We start from the raw sequence: 14,633 nt of genomic DNA, 5'->3' as shown, positions 1-14,633 counted from the left end.
AATAATTTCAAGATAACCAAATCGTCGAGTCTTGTGTTAAATTTGACTAAACCGGGAAAAGAAGTCGTAAAATTCACCAAACCGAAAGAAAACCAAAGCTAAGGGAGATAATAGTTAAATAATAGGATTTAATTCTCTTCGTATTATTATTCCTTTGCGACTGTTGCAGTCCCCGCCGCGAATTGAGCCTCTGGCGTCGTCGACTACCCAAGGCAAGTATGATCTACCTAATCTAATTTTAGGGTTTTGTTTTAGTGGGTTTCTCAATTAGGTGAGAAAGATTCGTGCTTGATTTGTAATTTAATCATTTTTACCTAATCCCCTGTTTTCGAATTTGCTAAACGAACTTGATTTGTATTTCTGGGAAATGACTTCAGTAAATCGTAGAAGAAAACTAAGCACCGAGAGAATATTATATGCGGATTTACAAAGCTAAAGTCTCAGTCTTTTGCCTAATTTGTGAATCCTCCTCCCTCTTGTTGATGCTAGGAAGTTTAACAAAGTTCATTTGCTTTCTGAAATTTATGAACTTTACAAACTCTTCTTATATGCTGATTTTACAAGCTAAATTCTCAGTCTTTGGACTGTTTGTGGATCATCTTGTTTTTGTTACTTTATGAAATTTATGAGCTTTTTTGGGTTTTGTAAATTGGACTAAGTTGGAGATTCAATTCTAGTCAGAGTTCTTATCATGAAGAAATGTATGATGCGATGGGATAATGATGATGATGATGAGGAAGATGACTCATCCGAGGAATCATCGTCGTCTTCTGACTCAAACCCGGATAACTCAGAGACTGGGAAGAAGAAGAAGAGAAAGAGCAAGAAGCCCATAGGTAGGACGAAAGTTTCATTGTTCTTGGTGTGTATTAACATTTTTTGAGATCTCTCTCTCATGGAACTTTGTTTTTTTTTTAACTGTTGCAGCGAGGTTTGCAAAGAAAGATAAGAAAGCTTTCGACTATGAATCTCTGCAACAGCATGGTTACAAAGCCGTTGGTCTTCCAGATATACGTGCTCCTGTGGAGAAACAGGATTGGTCATGGGATACTGGAAAGGATAAACAAAGAGTAGAGGAAGTGAAAGAGAGTTATCAAGAACGAGAAGCTACCAGAGCTGCTGTTACAGGTGGCGAGACGATTGAGAATGCGCAGTTGCGGGGTGATAGGAAGAATCTATCTTTCTCACAGAAGGAGAAGAAGAAGAGAGATTTAGGACAAGCGAGTAGAGGGAAGAATTACGTTGAAGAAGAGAAGAGGCAGTTGAGAGAGAGTGGTGTTTACTCTGGTTTTGATTCCTAAAAAAGATGATCTCTACTTTAAGGTAAAATCTATGTATTTGCTATGAATGCGATGAAACAAAGAGCTTGATTTCACTTAGCATTGTTCTGTTTCCTGTCAATGTATGTTAGATTTATTTACTTCGCTTTTGAATCCTAAGTTCTCTGTTGTAAGATATGTTTGATTGCAAAGAAGAACCCGGGAGCTTGATTTTATTACACTAATAAACACGCATTTACATGGAAAAATCAAACACTATTGCAGCTTTACAATCTTACAAAACTGCAATAACTGAAGCTTTTGTAGCAAAGCTGATCTATGACGACTCTCTGATCCAAAGCTTATGATTTGATTCTCCAAACACCAACTTTATCTGTTCTAGCAATCTGGAACGAGATGAAGTTATTACTTATTACTGATGGCATTGTCGACTGGTTATGTTGTTTATTTATCGGACAAGATTCAAAAACGAAGTCAAAGAATCTACATCTCTCTTCTCAGACGGATACTTGATAGGTCTTGAAGAGTTCTTGGGGAAGACAAGTATCGTCGGGAAGCTACCGAGCTGCAATTCTTGCTTAGCAAACTCCTTCTGGTCACCATCCGCTCTGAATTTAGCTACCTTAATCCCGCTTCCAGCCAACTTATCCGCCAGTTCATCATACGATGCTTCCATGGCTTGACAAAAGGGGCACCACGGAGCATACAGCACAACGATCCAAGGCTCTTTACGGTTCTCCAACTTCATCAAATTCTCCACGCCTTGCCTGCTCAAAGTCACAAGATTCTCACTCTTAAAGATATCTGCAACAGCAGCTTTCGATTCCCCATTTATTACTTTAGCATCAGCTGCGTTTTCCTTGACGTTCCCTTTGTGAAGTCCACATTCTTTAGCTTTAGCATCTTCCCACCACCATCTCCCTTCTCTCTCGTGCTGTCCCGGTAAAACCGCTTTCGTGCAAGGCTCACATCCAATGGAAATATACCCTGCCGCGTGCAATGTGTTAACTGGAACATCCATAGTCCTCAAGAAACTCCAAACATCGTTCCCTTCAACATTCGCAACAGGATTCCACTTCACCAAACTACCAGCTCCACCATCCAAACCTTCAAAAACCGGATCAACCTGAACAACTGGTATCTCAGACCTAGTTCCAGGCGATTGATCTTTCCTCTGACCAGTAATCCAAGCCTTTAAACCCTTGAGAGCACGCCTCAATGGTCTAACTTTCCTCACACGGCAACACTCCTGATGACCATCTTCATAGAAAGAGAACAATCCCTTGCTCCTAACCAAACCTTGAGCCTCAACAGAATCAGGAAACATATACTCAATTCTAATCCCATAGTGTTTCTCCACCTCATCAAAAAACCGATACGTCTCAGGATTCAATCTCCCTGTATCCAAACTAAACACTCTAAATGGTCTCCCAGTCAAATGAGCATACTCAATCAGAGCAACATCTTCAGCACCACTGCATAACACAAACAACAAAATCAGCCATCTTTTTCAAAAATTTAAACAAACTGACTCATAACTCATGATTGATTCATCTTCATACCTAAATGCAATAGCGATATCGTTCCCGAACTTCTCAAGAGCTTTATCCATAATCTCAAGAGGTGAAGCATTCTCAAGCTTCTTTGCAAGCTCTTCAAAATCCTCAACCTCTGCTACTTCAACAGCTTCTTCCTCTGCAGCAATCTCTGCTACCATTGTCGTTGCTGCAAGAGGAATCATAGAGTCCTTTGTCTTTGGCTCTGCGTTTAAAGGTTTAACAGATGATGATCGCTTCCCAGATAGATTCAAAGACACCTGAGTTACATGAACACGATCCGATAACCTCAACGAACCTATTTGCGGCACTGCAAGAAACCAAAAAAAAAACAAAAAAAAACGAAACTTTTTAGCAATTCATATCTAAATTAACCAAATTTGATACGTAATAATCAAAATCCACATTGACCCATCAATCCAATTTGGGAAAATATTGTGATTTCACAGAAATTGGAACTTAATATTATACCTTTAGGCTCAGATGAAACGCCGGAACGTGAGAAACCAGAGTTTATGATCCTTGAAGAAGAAGAAACATGAACAGCCATCGCCATGTTTTACAGAAGAAAATTTCGATTTTTATTTCCTTTTGTTTTGTTTATTCTTTCGTAGTTTCGTTTCAAGATGCTTTTGAGGAGAAGCGTTGGGGTTAAATAACAAAAAATTCAGGTGAAACCAGATTCATTGAACCTAGACGCATTTCTTTTGTTATTGGAAAGTGCGAATTTAGTCTGGTCCAATTGAATGACGTGGCAGCTATTAAGTGGATGAAGTTATTTTTAAAATCTTCGCTCTTATTCGCTCCTCACTTGGGCCGCCTGCAGGGTCCATAGAAATCGCGGTAAAGTCAAATTTGGCAGAACCAATCAAATTATTGTTATTTTATTATTTTTTTACATGGTGAAAATAAAATTAAATAATACTAAATAAAAATAAAATTATAATTAAATGAGACTATATTTTTTATAATGAATTACCAATAAATCATGTATAATATAATCTCTCTTTGTTAAAAAAAAGTAATATGAATATACATATGTATATAGATATATATCTTCTCCTTTTTATGTAAAAGTTTTTATTAAAATATATATATTGTTGCTACTTTTCATATCTTAACTTTTATTGGTAGAGTTAAAACACATAAGCTTACCAAGTTATAAGATTAGGTGATTCACCAACCTAAACATTATAATGCATGTGGCAAAATGAGAAGTAACACATGTTTGTTTTTTTTTTTTTTTTTTTTTTCTTCTCGGTAGTATAGAGAATAACTAATTCTGATTTTGGGGACTAATTTCTAGAAGCTTTAAGAGAGATTTACTGTATATGGATAGTAAAAAAAAAAAAAAAATTAGTCGTCAATATGGATTGGTTTAACGGTGATAGTTATGCTTAAATTAGTGGAAGATCAAATTTAAACATTAACAAGGATCATCTAGAAGTAGATTATCAATATTTTTTCCAACTTCCTTTTAGGATCATTACCATAGCTCTTGTTATTTTGAGATCTTCCATAGCTCGTTTCTATTTCTAGATCCTTTAAATAGAATATTACTACTCTATGCTTTGGGCTTTAAAACAATTTCAAAATCATTGATCCATCCAGTAACTAATTTTAGAGTGCTAATGGGCCAATTTAAGCATTAAGCTGTCAAAAAGGTTGCTGAACTATGTCCATATCCTTGGGTTATATAAGCTATATGAATTTAAAACCCACTAAATGTTGACTAATCATAAAATTCTGCAGCTTCCGTTATACTACTCATTTATTACTATGGACTAATTAATATTTATGCAGTTTGAGTAGAATACACTTTATCAAAAAGAACGAAAAGAACGAAAAGAAGAAGAAGAATGTTAGGGCTGACATCTTCTTATATATGTCAATCCGATTAGCGAGTTCGTGCACATGAGTTCAATTTATATGCAAAGAAGCTAATTACAAGTTGGTTAATTAGGGTAAACCAAAACAGTGAACCATGAAATTACTCTCAGTCTAATCAATTTCACCACCTTTTCATTGGACCGGCTTCCATATCGACATTTTAAGCTTCAATCTTGACTGATTTCCATCACCGAAGCAATTAGAGAAAAATTTAAACATGATCGTTTTTCTTTTTTGGCCTACGAGTTATCACTAAAACGATTTAGAAATATTATTTCTTCATATCTACAAGTTTAGAGGAACCTCGTATGGTAGTAATTTTTTTATAATTGTCATTTACTCATTAATTAGAGCGAGCATATGCATAGACTATTGCACTAATTATTAATCACGTTTTTTTTTTAAATTGGAAAATATTTTTTTTTTTTCTTTTTGAATGCAATGTTAAATTATATTCAAAAGAGAGCTTTGGTACAACTAGTGCATTAGTTTTTTATGTGTTCGAAAGAGTATACAAAATCAAATTCTAGAACCTAGCCATATGAGCAACCCATCGTCGTAACGCCGATCCCCCATGAGACCTATCGCAAGAAGTTGATCTCTGATCTGCCTGTCAATTCGGTGAATAAGACGAGAGGCAGGGTTTGGTGGCTCGCCATGCTTCCTCCCATTCCTCTCATGCCATAGAGTATACACCGTCACCTGTAGAACATAACGAGCTAGGTAGGAAATCTTTCGATCGTGCCAGTTGCTACAAGCTGCAGCAACCACCGAATTCCCACTTGTGGAGAAACGGGTTTTGTATATATTCTTTGCAGTAGCTTGCCACACCTCCAAGCTGAAGTGACAAGAGAAAAACAAGTGGTCGTGAGATTCCATGGTATTGTGGCAGAAGACACAGTTCCCCAGATCTGCCCAGGACAATTGCACAATTCGATCTCCAGTTGAGAGTCTATTGCGGACAGCCAACCAAGTGCCGAAAGATTGTTTTGGTGTGGAGTGGGTAAACCAAACGCATTTGTGCCAGCTTACCTCTACAGCCGTAGTGCTAATTTGCTGCCAAGTTTCTTTGGAGGAGAATGATGGGTGAAACTTATCGTTTTTTCCTCTCCAGAGGACAACATCCTCACTGGAGTTGTTATGGTCACGTGCTGAATCAAGTTCAGCTTCTATCTGAGTCAGAGTTTGGAGGCGATGTCGACGTCGACACCGTGAGCCCCACGCATCTGCTACCGTCATATGAATACTTATCCCCATCTCAATAATACCTCATTCCCCTGCAACATCCACCAAACAACCCATGGTCGACCAATTATCAAACCAAAAAGAAGTCCGGAGACCATTATTGACCTATGTTTTACACAGATTTGCTGCAACTTGCCGAAGCTTGAGTAACTTCCTCCACATCCATGATCCAGCATTGGTGGACTGCGGAAGAGACCAAAAGTTTAGGCGTTTGAGGAGAGTGGTTGTTGTCCAATTGACCCACAAAGACTCTCCCCCTGACACAATACGCCAAATTAACTTCAAACAGCCAACATCATTCATTTCTTTCAGCGACCGTAGTCCCAGCCCACCTTCGTTTTTCGGTTTGCATACGTCATCCCAAGCAACTTTGGCCTTATGATGATTTAGGTCCGGACCTGGCCACAAAAAGGCTGCATACAACGTATCCACCTCCTGAATATATTTCCGCGGTAAGCGAAATGCAGACAACCAAAAGTTACAAATACTCCATAACACTGATTGTACCAAATTCAATCTTCGTGCAAAAGACAGAAAACGAGCTGTCCAAAAACCAATTTTCTGCTTTATCTGCTCAATAAAGGGTGAATAATCAGAAGGAGTGAGACGTTTAGTAACCAATGGTAAACCTAAATATCTCACTGGGAGGTGGCCTACCTCAAAACTGAAACTGTGCTGGATTGATTTGTTATTATGAAAATATATAATATCGATATATACATTGAATCATTTTGCCTCAAGAAATAAAAATGAAACCAATAACACACAAAAGATTAAAGAAACTTCAATCAAACTTAATGCAAAATATCTCTACTTCAATCGACCTTAATGCAAAACTTCAATCGACCTTAACCTAGTAGAAACTTCAATTAATTAAAGTTTTGGGATAGACGTCCTATTTCCCTCTCCCCCCGAGAACAGAGATAACCGGACGCATATAGACATAGCCCGACTAAATTCTCTAACCACCGCCGGGACATCAGTTTTAATGACGAGCTGAGCAAATTCGTGTACCCAAGATTCGTACCTCGCCTTCTTCGACTTAAGATTTTCTTTGACATAACTTTGATCTCGAAGATTTGGTTGTAGATTGGGAAGAAGATGACTGTGATCGATCTTCTAACAGGAGTTGACTCCATTTGGGATATGTGGGGTTGTCTCGATTCAGGTTTAATCAAAGCTCTAGAAGATCCAATTATGAAGCAGACAAAGCGAAGATGAGGAATAAGAAAAAGAGAGAACCACTACAAAATTAATCTATAGCCACTGTCATCGGAGCCGACATCACCAGTCACCAACAATGGAAGAGAGAAATCCAAAGAAAGAAGGGAGGAAGAAGACCATCGTGAAGGGAGGAAGAAGAAGCCACCGTGTTCCATTTTTTTTTTTAATTATTCAATCTATTAATTAATTATTAATTTAATTTTTATGAGTTTATATGAGGTTTAATCCGGTTTGATGTTTTTGTTAGTTGGTTGGAAAAATTATAAACAAACAATAAACTGTATAAACCCATATTAACGGGGAAATAGATGTGACCTTTGAAATCGAGGGAGAAATAGCAATAGGTTGAAATTCTGAGTAGATCTAGTACGGTGCCATAGTTCTTGAGGGGAAATGAGTCGTGTATGCTTAAAATTGCTACTAGATTATACAGGATACCACGTACGTACAAAATATCTCTACTAGCAGTATGTATATATACTAGTAGCAAGCTAGCACTTTATAGTTTATATTAAAGTCATTCCTTACTAGCTCCCCTTTTCCCGATCACTAAACTGACAAGGAAACTTATTAAAGTACAATGTACATGCGTAAATGCGTTACAAAGAATATAAAAATGCGACGATGTTGGAAAAAAACGTGATGATGCAAGATTGGTAATTAATAAAAATGGTATCCTCTAGCCAAACGGCAACGCCTCTAAAGAGTTGCAGATTCTTTTTTTGTCTTTTCGTTTGGACACTAAATTCGGTAAGTCAAATATACTAAATTTTCAATTAATATAAAAGTGTTAAATTTGAGAAGTAGGCATATAGTATAAATTGTAGTCTAATTAAAGAGACAAAATTTACAATAAAAGCTCTCCTGTAATCTTGACATAAATAGGTCGGATGGACAAAAGGACTTAAATAAAAAAAAACAAAATTAAGGACTAATCACATCTAAATACGTGATTGAAATGTTATTCTATTGTTAATTAGTATTACGTCAGCGGACATTATTGAATATTCTATAAACCGAAACGGAGACTTTTTGTTTTGAACGTGTTACGTGTCATCGGAAGAGGATTCACATACATGCAATATGCTCGCACGTCACTGTTATTTAGTACACTTGTTTTTTTCTTTGGTTTAAATGTTTAATGAATTATAGTATATATTTAGTTACTCTAGCTCCGTTTCGTAATTGTAGATTCAATTTTTTAGTTGTTGTTAAACAGATTGGACATGAATCAACAAAAAGATTGGATACCTTAAGAATATAAGACCATCATCACAGAGGAATCCACAACTTAGAGTCTTAGATTATGTTTTGGGTTACTCGCTACAAATTGATGTATACAATATTTAAATGATATGGACCAAAGAAAGTGACAAGGAATGAGAATTGTGGTTGACTATAATAAAATAATAATGGAAAGAATTTTGAGTCAGTTCGCTAATAACATGCAACAGTTCTCCCGCAAACGTAACGGTCGTGCATGGGGACAAGGACAAATGTATATAACTATTTATATCCCGGAGGAAAAATATACCTATTTATATATTCTATTTGCTCAAGTTCGTTCTTTCCATTAACCTTTATCTATACAATTGTGTGATTGGTGATTTCATAGTTGGCACTTAGCGGTTTATATCCTGATTTTTGCCACTAACTGAGAGAAATATGTTACTAATCACTGTTATTGAGATGCGGTACAAAATTCCCGATTAATTCTAATTATGATAAAATTGATTTTTTTTTAGTGCAGAATCAATTTTGTAAACAAATTATTTAATATTCCAACATATACCGCTAAACAAGACCTAGTATTCATGACTTCACCATGTTCTTTAGTCTTGTTGGAGAGAATTACCTAGAAGGATCAAGGAGGTCGCGTCAGTTACAACAACTATAATGAGAACTAAATACAATTTTTGTTTCTGTGTGCATAGCTATATACTAGTATTACTTTTCTACATAAGTAGGGGTATTAATTGGTGAACAAAAAAAAAGAGTAAGGGTATTAATTAAAAATCATTTTTAGTTACTAATTAAGATATAATTTCACTGGAGAATCTATCTTAACTTCTTAATTGAGTTCAGCACTTCTATATAATCTCTCTGGTTTACCTTGTATATAATGTTATCACTTAATGTGTGTATAATGTATTAAAAGATTACAGTAGACCTATATATTTCTGTTTATATTAATTAGAAAAAGAAAAAAATAGTCACTTATTGTAAAGACAAATATTAAGAGAAATAAGCAACACTTTTGAATATTAAGAGAAATAATCAACATATTCTACCAACCCTTTTAAATATAAATGAATTATGGAGATGCAGAAAACCAACATTAAATCTGTCTTTTTAAAATATGTCAAAAAGCATATAATATTTAATTTTTTAAAAAATTTGTGTCTAAATATATCACATATATATATATATAGGATAGATAACTCTTGTTTTTTTTTTAAATTTTGTTTTCTTGTTTTTATATAAAAATTTAATTAAATAAAATGGTTCAGAAATTCAAACCAAATATAATTATTTAAAGTATTTTAGGTCAAAATGATTATATGCTAAGCTTTTAGGTCATATGATTAGTCTGACTTACTTTTTGACTTACATAATTAATACATATATGTTTATATTATTTAATTTTAGCAAGTATATGAAAAGAATAAAACCTTGTATTACAAATTGGTATTCTTAGAAATGGTCACAAGGATGGCAAAGGTGAAAGATAAACGGTTTTGATAAACTAATTAATTAAGGAGCATAAATTGACAAGCCACAACAAAGCATTTAGTCACCTTTCTTTAGGGTTTCTATTTCATATTATTTTATTTATTTTTCTGACACAACAAAAATAAATTATATTAAGACAAGAGATAAACAAGGACACAATTAGTCAATAAAAGCTTTTGCCTTCATCCCTTCGATCAGCCGGATCTAAACGCCAGTTTCAGTAAGAAAACAGGAAAAAGAAAAAGAAAAAAAAAAATGAAAAACCCAATCGTTAGATCTTATGTTAGATCAAAAGTGCCGCGGTTGCGATGGAACTCCGAGCTTCACAACTCTTTTGTTCAAGCTGTTGAACAACTCGGTGGAGAAAATAGTAAGTAAATTATATATGATTTAGTTTTTTCTTTTGAAAAGTGATCTATTTAAGTTCTCATTTACAATTTCTGCCATCTTGTTCTTATGAATTTTTATAATTTTCACTTATCATAGTAAAATTTCTTTTTATTATTCAACATTTTTTTTCCCTTTTCTCTTTGGTTGATATTATTATCCTTTAAATTGCAGGAGCAACTCCGAAGATGGTTTTGCAGTTAATGGATGCCAAAGGACTCTCAATATCACATGTAAAGAGTCATCTTCAGGTCCTAATTGTATATACGTCCCGCTAATAATTATACAAACATATGTAATTTATATATCAGTATATGTGTATATTTATATGAATAGTATTATTATAGTTTATAAATTCTGGTTTGGATATTGAACCATATATATATCTTTCAACTTCCTACAGATGTATAGGAGCATGAAGCTGGAAGAATCCATGCAAGGTATAGATATCATTTGCTTATTTATTTTAATTTTTTACATATAAACTTTTATGTATTGAATATGACCATTTAAACTGAGGTTCAACATAATGTATATAAATTATATATATAAACACATGCAATTTTTGGCAGAAGAGATATTAGCAAAGAGGAGTGTTAGAGTGACAGGACAAGTAACTTGGTGGCAATTTCAACAGTATCTTCATAACTACCAACGGCTTCGAGGCAATGCAAACTTTTTTCAAAATCAACAAAGGTTCGTCTAGTTATTAAGATATATAAATAAAGCTTTTAGTTTTTCTTATATATTTATAGATATATATATTTTTTTTTCTTCTATAATATAAATTTCTTGTAGGCAAGAAGAGGAAATGTATGAAAACATTATAACATTTGGTGAATCAAGTAATGGAACTGAGGAAGTACCAAGTGACTATTTTACCTGCAAGTCTCTCTATGAATCATCAAAGGTAATTATCCTTTTTATATGCATTTCTTCGACTATATATGTTAACATGTAGAAGTGGTGCATTCATCTTAACTCTAATATATATAAAACTTGTTCAAACTTGCATCTGAAATTTAGGTATATATGATATAGAAGATCACAAGAGAAGGATTTTGATTTTATATTATAATCCATGAGTCGTTCTGGTTTTCAAAAATTTACATGTAATTAAAGTCAGAGATAACTATATAGTTTGACTATAACAGGCCCAGCTTAATAAAACTAGAGATGATGAACATGGTGATGTTGTTGTTGCTATTGATGATGATGGTAATGTTGTTGATGAACATGATGATGATGATGATGACAATGATGGTACTTTGTCGTTAAACTTCATAAAAACTTCAAAAGATGAAGACGAATTATCTCTTGAGCTCACTCTTGGTCTCAAAGCATAACAAGACTTCAATTTATCTTTTGTAGACACTGTTGGAAGTAAATATGTTGTAGATGTATGTAACAAAGATATTAATAAGAAAGTACTACATAATAAATAAATTAAAATATTTGTGTATTAGTGAAAATCGTCGCAAGTGGTTGTGTATTTAGATTTTACTTTAGATTAAATATTGTGTATCATGCATGTTTTCTTTTGCTAGATCTGTTCGGACCCAATGCTAAAATGACAACAAAAAAAGTTTCATGTTAAATGTGATAAGTTTCAATTTTTAAATTTTTATGATGAGACTAGCCAAAAATAATAATAAAAACAAATTTGTAGTGAAAGGAAAAGTCAGAAGCTTTTGCAATTGTATCGCTTTAAACGCACCAGTAGAAATTGTATTCTGCGATAGTTCTACTAAAATTTTTAAAATGTGGTTTTGCAATTTTTCTTATTTGATGTTAAAAATATTTATGAAGTTATTTTTGCAAAAAAATGCGATTTGGCGAATTTGATAAATAAATATAAATTAGCGATTTTTTTTGTTTTTGAAAAGAAAATAATAATTTAGTAGTTATATGGCATTATGGTGCTTGTAGAATAAGTTAGTTCTTCAATTTTGATAGAAGAGGATAATTAAGTTTTTTGGTTTTAAAAAATATTATATTATCAAAAAATAGCAAACTATACATAATTAACATGATTTTAGTTATGATTGTAAATGAAGTACTTTTAAAACATTTTGATTCTGTAGATGGTGAATCAGATATGAACTCTCCTTCAAAACTCTATAGTTAAAGATTTTTTTATAAATAGTTTTTGACACTTGTAAATTTTTGAAAATTAACATTTATTAAACCTAAATATCTACTTTTTGAAAATTTATTTTGAGGAAAATCGAATTTTAAAATTAAAATATATAGAAGTATATAGCAAAAATTTGAGTGTAGGTCCACATAATAAATTACATTACCTGTCTAAAAGAAACATTTCCTAAATGACATAAGGAGAAATTTAAAAGGGGTTGTTACTAAAGTATTTAATATAATAAATCATACCATAAAATACTAATTCAAAATGTTAAATTAATAAGTAATAGAAAAGATTTCAATAGTAGTGATTCTATTAAAAAGTTTAAAATAAACTAAAAAACAAAATTATAATGCAAGTAATGTACAATATACGAAAACAGCTATTAGCATTAAATCTGTTTTCCTTAGGATATTTTTGAGAATTATATATTAATAGTTTTTCCTGTTACACTTTTCTATATATCATCGGTACGTATGCTAAGAAATCATCAAACTTAGAGCTTCACCTAAAAAAAATAGCAATGAGAGACTCTATTGTTAGATCTTACATAAGGTCAAAAAACGCCTCGTACGAAATGGACCGAAGATCGTCACAACCTTTTTGTTAACGTTGTAGAATACTTCGGTGGCGAAAGGAGTAAGCGATTTTCTTCCATATAAAAAAAACAAAAAGAAGGACGATTCCTCTGAAATAAAACAGAAAAATCAAAAGTTTTGTCATTGAAATCAACAACCTCATTTTATTTAAGTTTCATAAAATTAGTTATTCTCTCATTTTTTTAATTATTATATTTTATTCATGGTCAAATTTTTCTTAATATTTTTTCTAAATTCACTATTATCGATATTATCATTATACAGCGGCAACACCAAAGAAAATTTTGGATAATATGAATGTGAGAGACCTTACAATATCACAAGTGAAAAGCCATCTTCAGGTCTTTATTTATACACACATTATCATCTGTCAATATATAATGTCATAAATTATGTAATCTGATATGGTTTAGTCAAAATATATGGTTTATTTTAAATAGATGTATAGGAACAAGAAGGAAGAAGATTCTATAAAAGGTAAATAGTTGTCTCACACTTTAGTTAGTGTTGTAGCTTTGCATATGAAAATATATTGATATTAAACAGAATGCATAAAGAGAGTTTATGTCTCTTTTATCAATATTTTTGCTCTATTATTCAAGTCCTATCATATGGTAGAAAGGAGAATGATAAGGCAAATGAATAGGAGGCACTCTCAACAATACCTTAAGATCAATGAACATGTTCGAGATGCTATTCAAAATCAACAAAGGTTCTTCCGTTTGATGTATAGGTTTTTTGCATAATCGCTTTTTTTTTTGGGTAAATTTTTGGTTAATTGTTATTTTTTTTTTAATTTCTTCTACGCTACAATTGGATAGTACTGAGAAAGTAACTCCAATGGAAGTATCTTGCAAGTCTTTGTATCAATATTCAAGGGTAATTTTTCCTTTTTTTGTCCTTGCATTTCTTACCTTATAATGATTTATTGCATAGATGTATTTTTTGTCCTTCTATTTATTTGTCATTGATAATTTGATGCATTTGAACTAGATAGATGTATATGTAAGGCAGGTGGGACCAAATGAAAACAAAGACAATGATGTTAATTTTGTTGGGGATGGTGCAAATGGTGAAGAAGACATGTCCCTTGAACTCACTCTTGGTCTGAAGTACTAAGAGAACTAGTTTTTCTAGGCTCGCTCTTTATTTTATGTAAAGCTTAATGGCTTATACTATTATACATATGGTATGAGAAAATAAAAATCGAACAATATGTTATGGTAATTTTCATCCATTTTTGGGTGAATTATTATTTTATAAACTAAATCTATTTCATCTATGAAAATATATATTTAGAAATCTATTTTTATATTCTTAAGAAGTGTTCAATATATTTTTGATTAACAAGTCTGAAGAACACCAATATAATTGTAATCAAAGTGTTTGCTTTATGCAAATTTACATCGCCCAAAATGGTTGGCAAAAGTGCAAATGGAACAAAATTAAAACAAAAATTTTGTTTTGAGGAACAACTTTGGTATACTTTAAATCAATTTTGAGAAGATTTGGCTGCACTCGAATTTTTTTTATAGGATATCATTAGACAAAATATATTACTTACATGCATATAATTTTT

General features: G+C 32.8%; 3 protein-coding genes and 1 long non-coding RNA gene across 11 annotated transcripts; 2 read left to right on the top strand and 2 right to left on the bottom strand.

The window, feature by feature from the left end:
- The first annotated feature begins 83 nt into the window (after positions 1-83).
- On the top strand, positions 84-1,528 carry LOC104737307 (uncharacterized). 5 transcript variants are annotated; one of them, XM_010457449.3, is made up of 3 exons: positions 84-212; positions 682-836; positions 928-1,528. In XM_010457449.3, exons 2-3 carry the CDS (start codon positions 692-694, stop codon positions 1,299-1,301), a joined length of 519 nt encoding a protein of 172 aa, XP_010455751.2. In that variant the 5' UTR covers positions 84-212; positions 682-691; the 3' UTR covers positions 1,302-1,528. The 5 variants fall into 5 exon arrangements, with proteins under 5 accessions (XP_010455751.2, XP_010455750.2, XP_087338982.1 ...); XM_010457448.3 differs by having other exon boundaries at positions 88-212; positions 678-836; XM_087482856.1 differs by having other exon boundaries at positions 103-216.
- Positions 1,465-3,656, bottom strand: LOC104737308 (5'-adenylylsulfate reductase 1, chloroplastic). The gene is made up of 3 exons (XM_010457450.3): positions 3,308-3,656; positions 2,843-3,146; positions 1,465-2,755 (listed from the first exon to the last, which is right to left on the bottom strand). The coding sequence occupies exons 1-3, from the start codon at positions 3,390-3,392 to the stop codon at positions 1,729-1,731; spliced, it is 1,416 nt and encodes a 471-aa protein (XP_010455752.1). The 5' UTR covers positions 3,393-3,656; the 3' UTR covers positions 1,465-1,728.
- A 1,537-nt stretch (positions 3,657-5,193) lies between these two features.
- On the bottom strand, positions 5,194-7,380 carry LOC147929908 (uncharacterized). The gene is made up of 2 exons (XR_015578923.1): positions 6,629-7,380; positions 5,194-6,541 (listed from the first exon to the last, which is right to left on the bottom strand). It is a non-coding gene; the product is annotated as an uncharacterized LOC147929908 (long non-coding RNA).
- A 2,727-nt stretch (positions 7,381-10,107) lies between these two features.
- Positions 10,108-14,181, top strand: LOC104737306 (myb family transcription factor MOF1-like). 4 transcript variants are annotated; one of them, XM_087480957.1, is made up of 6 exons: positions 10,108-10,298; positions 13,319-13,395; positions 13,495-13,531; positions 13,673-13,766; positions 13,861-13,933; positions 14,069-14,181. In XM_087480957.1, exons 1-6 carry the CDS (start codon positions 10,184-10,186, stop codon positions 14,171-14,173), a joined length of 501 nt encoding a protein of 166 aa, XP_087337083.1. In that variant the 5' UTR covers positions 10,108-10,183; the 3' UTR covers positions 14,174-14,181. The 4 variants fall into 4 exon arrangements, with proteins under 4 accessions (XP_087337083.1, XP_010455748.1, XP_010455747.1 ...); XM_010457446.3 differs by lacking the exons at positions 13,319-13,395; positions 13,495-13,531; positions 13,673-13,766; positions 13,861-13,933; positions 14,069-14,181 and adding exons at positions 10,490-10,566; positions 10,719-10,755; positions 10,891-11,011; positions 11,114-11,225; positions 11,470-11,787; XM_010457445.3 differs by lacking the exons at positions 13,319-13,395; positions 13,495-13,531; positions 13,673-13,766; positions 13,861-13,933; positions 14,069-14,181 and adding exons at positions 10,490-10,566; positions 10,719-10,755; positions 10,888-11,011; positions 11,114-11,225; positions 11,470-11,787.
- The last annotated feature ends 452 nt before the right edge of the window (positions 14,182-14,633 follow it).

This window comes from Camelina sativa, chromosome 13, assembly GCF_030686135.1.
Source record: "Camelina sativa cultivar CO46 ecotype springtype chromosome 13, ASM3068613v1".
NCBI lineage: Eukaryota > Viridiplantae > Streptophyta > Magnoliopsida > Brassicales > Brassicaceae > Camelina > Camelina sativa.
This window is presented reverse-complemented; position numbering and strand designations above follow the sequence as displayed.

Excerpts from the sequence above, each read along its gene's own strand:
- LOC104737307 (XM_010457449.3), top strand. The coding sequence starts at position 692 with ATGAAGAAATGTATGATGCGATGGGATAATGATGATGATGATGAGGAA. Across the intron at positions 837-927 it reads AAAGAGCAAGAAGCCCATAG|CGAGGTTTGCAAAGAAAGAT; the intron begins GTAGGACGAAAG and ends TAACTGTTGCAG.
- LOC104737308 (XM_010457450.3), bottom strand. The coding sequence starts at position 3,392 with ATGGCGATGGCTGTTCATGTTTCTTCTTCTTCAAGGATCATAAACTCT. Across the intron at positions 3,147-3,307 it reads CGTTTCATCTGAGCCTAAAG|TGCCGCAAATAGGTTCGTTG; the intron begins GTATAATATTAA and ends GGTTTCTTGCAG. Across the intron at positions 2,756-2,842 it reads GATATCGCTATTGCATTTAG|TGGTGCTGAAGATGTTGCTC; the intron begins GTATGAAGATGA and ends TGTGTTATGCAG.
- LOC104737306 (XM_010457445.3), top strand. The coding sequence starts at position 10,184 with ATGAAAAACCCAATCGTTAGATCTTATGTTAGATCAAAAGTGCCGCGG. Across the intron at positions 10,299-10,489 it reads ACAACTCGGTGGAGAAAATA|GAGCAACTCCGAAGATGGTT; the intron begins GTAAGTAAATTA and ends TTTAAATTGCAG. Across the intron at positions 10,567-10,718 it reads ATGTAAAGAGTCATCTTCAG|ATGTATAGGAGCATGAAGCT; the intron begins GTCCTAATTGTA and ends AACTTCCTACAG.